The sequence below is a fragment of the Cryptotermes secundus genome, unplaced genomic scaffold, assembly GCF_002891405.2.
Source record: "Cryptotermes secundus unplaced genomic scaffold, Csec_1.0 scaffold289, whole genome shotgun sequence".
Classification (NCBI taxonomy): Eukaryota; Metazoa; Arthropoda; class Insecta; order Blattodea; family Kalotermitidae; genus Cryptotermes; species Cryptotermes secundus.
Window position 1 is genome coordinate 1,738,568 of NW_019722431.1, and position 6,930 is coordinate 1,745,497.

General features: G+C 38.9%; 1 protein-coding gene across 5 annotated transcripts in view; it reads left to right on the forward strand.

The window, feature by feature from the left end:
• The window catches only part of LOC111861391 (aquaporin AQPAe.a), a 61,617-nt gene extending 55,552 nt beyond the window's left edge, over positions 1 to 6,065 (forward strand). For all 5 annotated transcript variants that reach the window (XM_023845921.1, XM_023845919.2, XM_023845922.2 and 2 more), the window contains exons 3-6: positions 2,832 to 2,975; positions 3,924 to 4,160; positions 4,730 to 4,810; positions 5,272 to 6,065. In XM_023845921.1, the coding sequence (XP_023701689.1) occupies positions 2,832 to 2,975; positions 3,924 to 4,160; positions 4,730 to 4,810; positions 5,272 to 5,436 (627 nt within the window). In that variant the 3' untranslated portion in view covers positions 5,437 to 6,065. The remainder of the gene's footprint in view (positions 1 to 2,831; positions 2,976 to 3,923; positions 4,161 to 4,729; positions 4,811 to 5,271) is intronic.
• Positions 6,066 to 6,930: the final 865 nt, after the last annotated feature.

Here is a 6,930-nt window from a genome sequence, read left to right on the forward strand (position 1 = left end):
GTGGAGCAATTGGTAGTATGAAGATTGGCAGGGGAAACCGAAGTACTCGGAGAAAACCTGCCCCAGCGCCACTTTGTCCACCACAAATCCCACTAGACCATATCCGGGATCGAACCCGGGCCGCTGCGGTGGGAAGCCAGCGACCAACCGCTTGAAATACCACGACAGTACAATTTGCCCATGATCATTTCCTTTCACATCCTGTTCGTTACTATTATCAGATCTTTAGACACCACACAGCCTAAGTTACTGACAGCGTCAATACATCATACATTGAATTCTTATAACAATTATATCATGTGGACATTCCACATAAACTAGCCTATACGCAAATTTACGTAGAATGTCTCTGTATGGTGTGTAGTTGGGCCGCGCCATAGCTCAAGCGGTTAGTCGCTGGCTTCCCACCGCTGCGGCCCGGGTTCGATCCCGGGTCTGGTCAAGTGGGATTTGTGGTGGACAAAGTGGCGCTGGGGCAAGTTTTCTCCGAGTACTTCGGTTTCCCTTGCCAATCTTCATTCCACCAATTGCTCCACAATCACCCTCACCTATCATCTGGGGCTGGTACAACAGGCCAGAAGTGGCCGCAGTGCAAGGGACTTAGTCCCACCCCACTAGCAATAAAAAAAAGTGGTGTGCAAAGATATATGTCACCTGGGTAATTACAGCGAAAGTTGGTATCTGTTATATTATACCAAGACACATTCATTAAAATTCACTTCTTGTTGTTCTAGTACCGTCGGTAGAATATAAATTTGTGGACTGGTCATATATCACATAGGCCTATGTACTCGTCCTATGATGTATACACAACTACTCATAAGGACCATGTACAATATGTGAATCTATTGCTCTTTTTTCACGAAACGGAAACCTTTAGTTTTATCACAGCTTCCCCTTGCATCTAACCATTTGATTTTGATTATAACTTGTATTTTTGAAGGTTTGGTACACACTAAATACTGCATATTTTTTATTACTAGTGGGGTGGGACTAAGTCCCTTGTACAGTGGCCACTTCTGGCCTATTGTACCAGCCCCAGATGATAGGTGAGGGTGATTGTGGAGCAATTGATAGAATGAAGATTGACAGGGGAAACCGAAGTACTCGGAGAAAACCTGTCCCAGCGCCACTTTGTCCACCACAAATCCCACTTGACCAGACCCGGGCCGCCACGGTGGGAAGCCAGCGACTAACCGCTTGACCTATGGCGCGGCCCTAAATACTGTATAACTATGACATTGTTCACATAAACTACACATACAATAACAGTTGAATAACACCAATGCTCTCATGAACTCAAACCAAGCACAAATGAGATATAATTGTCTTTATTTTTCACGATTTGAACCTGGCACTTCTGTATACTTCCTCTATCCCTGCAGCATTACCCCTTACTACTCTAGCTGCACGCTCCACAGCAGTGATTGAACACATATAAGGTGTGAAGTTACACGGGGTTATTAGCATGCTGCCTTTCCTATGTAGGTCAACTACCGAACGCAGGACACAGATAATAAACATAAAACAAAAATGAGCACACCCTAATACATCACAATGGTAACAAGGCGTAAATACAGATAGCAGAAAATAAACATAATATAGAAAAACAGTGATAGGTTCTGAATAGTTCTGTGTTTTCAGCGCATGCAAGAAGATGAAAGCTATACTGCACCATTGTTTTCATGCAACTAACAATTGAATATCGTCACTGTTGTTGTTAACTGAATAACACACTATATTGCATGCATCAAGACATCTCAGAATTTCCAAGTTCATCCCTAGGTTGGGAGTTGGTGGATGAGTAGGGCCTGCCAGAAGGAATTTCATCTCTGGTACCATGTTGGAAGTCGGAAGGCACAATCCCTGAAAGGAGGCCGAAGTAAATCTGGTGGAGATGTGACAGATACCGAACAGGAAATTGAGAAGCAGATATGGCCTTTTTTAGTATTTTATATGCCCATTACAACTGAGACCCTGCATTCTGCTTGTCTGTTGTAAACATTTTCAGTTTCCCTGTTGTCTGTGCATTTGTTTCTTCTTCATTCCTATATCCGTTAAGAATAAAGAGCAGGAAATATCTTAGTGAATAGTGGGCAGCATGAACAGAACATGAATATAGTGGAACAGATATACAGAGAGTCCCTTGGAAGTAATAGCTACAAAAATAGATAACCTGGCTTCCAACCAAGACAGAGGGTAAATAGCTAACAATAATAATAAAAAAGGTAAAGTTGTCCCTGTGTCTAATTAATTAAACATTATGCTATGAAGGCATATAGAGGAACGGATGTACAGTTGCACCATTCTTGATAATTGTACTTGATGAAAGTGAGAGGTCAGCTTCATTCCCCTGCCACTTAAATGCTGGGGAAAGAATCCCAGGTACCCATTGGATGGGAGGCTGGGTGTGTGCCAGAGCCACTCTGGACACTGTGAAGAAAAGAAAAATCTTGCCTCTGCAGGGAATTGAACTCTGGCTGTCCAGCCCATGGCATGTCACTATACTGACCTAACCTGACTTCGTAATAGCTAACAGCAATTTAATAATCATTTTTCTTGCCATGTTCTTTGGCTTCTGGCCACTTCAAACTAGTCCTGTCCAGGCCCCAAGTAAAATTAACTGTCCATCCTTGGGATAACCATTCAGGTTCCTCTGTTTAGTTTATCAAAATACAGTTAAGAATTCCATAAAATGTCAGACTTCAACTTTAGGAACACAAACAGTGATTTGTGATATTCTGTAAATTTTATCACAAAGTTACAAGCAACCTGGAGGACCATGAGCAGTCAGGACAGCATATAGTGCAATTGTTTGTCAACTGTTACAGATAATGGCACACATCAGCAAAGCTCATCTGAATCCGGCTGTAACCTTTTCACTTGTCGTCATAGGTGACCTAAATGTGCCATTGGCTGGTGTCTACATTGTCTCGCAGGTCATTGGGGCCACATTAGGTTATGGTGTTCTTATGGTGAGTCAAAGTACATCACTTTAAGGAAACAAAAATAAAACACACTATAGTCTTAAAACTGTGATCATTTGGGTTATGACATCAAATAGTTTCATATTACTCCAGTTAGAACATGCAGGAAACATGTTCCTCCAAAACACTGGTAATTACATATGAATATATGTAGTGTCATAACCCACTGCAATAAAAACCTCAATTTCATATACTATAGTCTGTTTCTTGAATTAAATTAATAAGCTGAATGGCACTAAAGTCTAGCATTAATAATAAGATCAAAAAGTTTGTGATGATGGTACACTGCTACAAGTATTGTTCTTGGACATTATCCATCCTCCTGTCTATTTTCTAAAAAACCGTCATGTTTATTTTTAAAAACACAACATTTTGGAGACTGGATTCAGACCCCATCCTCAGGTAAAACCTACTCAGTTGGATCCAATAGATAGAGCTAGTCCCTATCTCCAGACACCTATGCCAGTTTCAAAAAGGGGGACATAAATCAAACACAACACAAACCATCTGGGAGAGCTAAGAAACTACACAACTCACTATCAAACCATAAAGTTCAATATTGAAATAAATATGCATACAGGATTCAAGAAACTATTTCTGAAAATGATGAGCCCTGATGAGATAGAGACTATCATTGGCAAAATTACCTGCCAGTTAAATTGGTACTAGCTGCAAAGAGTATGTGCTGTGCATTTTTGATGCATTATGGTACAATAATCTCACGCAGTAATACAATAATTTTATTGTAGATATATGCAAGAAAAAAAAATGTCCAATGTAAAGTAAATGGGGATAAATTTTAAGCATCTTGCCTCAATCTTTCAGACATGCAAACTAAGTGTCTGGACTAAACCAGGTCACATTGAATCACGCATAATATTCATGCTGTATGCTTGTAAACTCATGGTCTATATCTAATTGATATCTATGGTACAGGCAATAACTCCGGATCGAGTGCTCAAAGAACACAGTCCAAATGGTACTTGTTGTGCCATGTGTGTCACCTTGGTTAATCCTGAGATGACATCGCTCCAGGGGTTACTAGCTGAGTTTCTGGTCACCTCAATCCTTGTGCTTGTGGTATGCTCTGTCTTTGACAGAAGGAATGCACGCAACACAGATTCCGTCTCGATCAAGTTTGGACTAACAGTTGCTGCCATTGCAATGAATGAGGTATGTTTTACAAACAGTTTGCTCTTCGTTCTTATACAAACCATGGTACTAATAAAAAAACTCTACAATTTAATCATAATGGTGTCTTGAGTAATTAGCATAGACTAATGTCAAGAGGGACACAACTGTAAGACATCATTTAGTCACATCCAGGCAAAGTAACATTGAACTGTAGGATTTGAGGTTCTCACAGATGACAGAATTCTTTGGTATTGAATTGGATTGTTTGCTAGATGGGTGACCACAAAATTTCCTACTTCTCTTCTCTTTGGCTAATTATCAGCAACCAGTGACTGTGCTCTGTTGTCTACTCTGCATGTTTACATATCTGTACTGCCTCTTTGTGTCACTCATATCTTGGCAGGCCTGTGTTGAGAACTGACCTGACTTCCTGAATGCTAACTACTTAACAAAGACATAAAATCCCACGTATGTACCTGTGACATGTAAAAGATGAAGGAAAATTCCAGTTCTTAAAGAATTCCATTAGTTATACCTGGCCTGATTTCAGAATGAATGCAAACATACTTTGTATGATTTCATGTTGAAAAACAAACATCTTGTTTCAGGGTGCATACACTGGAGGAAGTATGAACCCTGCAAGGTCATTTGGACCTGCCATCTGGACTGGAGTTTGGGAAAATCACTGGGTGAGTCTTGTTTGGAAAAAGTGGCCTGCATTTAATTAAAGCTGGGTTCAATATACCCCAGGCATCTGGTCACCACAGCACTGAGTGTTTTGTAAAGTAATACTCAAAAGTTCATTATGATATTTCTCCAGAGCCAAAAGTTCCTCTTATACATCTTTTTTGACACTTAAAAGATTTCATTTCAGCTGCTTGGGTTTAACAAAATTCCTGGTCTGTACAAAGGTGTGACATCTGCTATAACAGTATAAACTTCCAAATCTGCTGTACTTTAGGTATAAGAGAAAAGATGACTACAGAAGGTTCATCTGAATCATATGATGGTATCATAACCAAGGAGACCATTTTATGAATTCTCTTTATTGTTCCACATTTCTCTTGAGGGTGTTCACTTCACACAAATATTCTACAACCCATCACAAGTTCTTTGATAATTCTCAAATAATAACAGTTTTGTGCCACAGGTCTACTGGGTTGGACCACTTGCCGCAGGGCTCCTGACGTCAGCATTCTATAGGTTTGTATTTGGTCTCCCTCCAGTACATCAGTCACTGCCTCAAGAACTAGATCAAGGTGTACCACTGACGGGTGTGAGAGATGGAGGAACAGAAGAGACCAATATGAAATGAAACTATCATTTCTATCATGATGATCAGTACGAAGCAACAGACGTTGTGTTCATTAGGAATTACGATTTTACAGAAGTGATATTTCTTCATTTTCTTAAATTCGTCCTATTCAGCAGTCATAAAATATATTTTAGATATAACAAACTTACATATTTTTGTCTTCCATTTTGACTGTTTTCTACTCAACAATGAAGTATCCATCAAACTTGTTTTATATATAATATCATAAAATACAATGTATATGAGTGAATATTTTCTTTGCTGTTTCAAAGCATTTTGTATATATTACCAAAATTGCAAGGCAATGCTTCTTCGATCACAAGTGTAGAGTTATGCTCAAGATCTCTTCTTGTTATTTAGACCATTTTTAAGAATAGGCTCAAATGCAAGGTTATCACAGTACATTAAGAACAAGTTCTACATACTCTGCTTATTCATAGAGGCTTGCATCTTAGTAATCACCAGAATGATGATGCCTGTTACGTGTCCCAGTGTGCATGTTGATAAGATAGATTTCATTCTAAATCTGACTCAGATGTATGAATGGTACGATTATAAGAGCAGTGTAAAATATTGTATGTAAAGAAGTATATATAAAATAAAGAACTAAATTCTTTCTCATTTGTTAACAGAGTTAGTCTAGATTTGTGTTTCCCAGAGCTCCTTCTTCACAGCACATGAAAGTAAAAGCTATACACAGTCTTATTATGATGCGAAAGATTTTATATATACATGAATATGTAATGTGAGATCTGAGGCTCTCACAGCAATGATCACAAAGATACAGTATTCCAGGATGTGACATCACAGTCTGGTTGATGTATAGTGACATTTTGAAGGAATTTGCTGCCTCCATCATCAGGGTTTATGAGTAAGAGAGGGTAGTGGAATATTTGTACTCTAAAGATGGAGGTAGATGTTCCTTAAAATGTCAGTGAACCTCTACCAGACTATATGGATTCATATCACATTTGTACAAAGTTAACAAATTTATAGAAACTTTCTGGTATAATAATAATCACTCGTGGAGCTGAGCCCTTCTTGAGAAACCACCAACTGTGCAGCTACTCAAGAATTTCCCAGAATTTTATGGAACCTCAAGGTTCATTATCATTTTCACAGGGCCTTTCACTTGTCCCTATCCTAAGCAAGATCAATTCAATCATATCTCTCTAAGATCCATTTTAATACTGTCCACCCACCTACATCCTAGTCTTCCTAGTGGTTTATTTCCTTCTGGCTTTCCCTCCAATATAATAATAACATTAAATATACCATCAAAAGCAATGTCCAAGTTCTTGCCCTGGCATTTCCATGATGTCCATTCATACACATAGAAAACAGACAGGAGCCACTCATAAATGAAACATGCATATTTATTGCCATATTCAAGGGTACACATGCCCTACTTTGTTTCAGTAGTAAATCTGTCATTACAGAATTTAGCCACCGATATCTGAGACATTAATGAAGAATAGTGCATTTCCATGGACC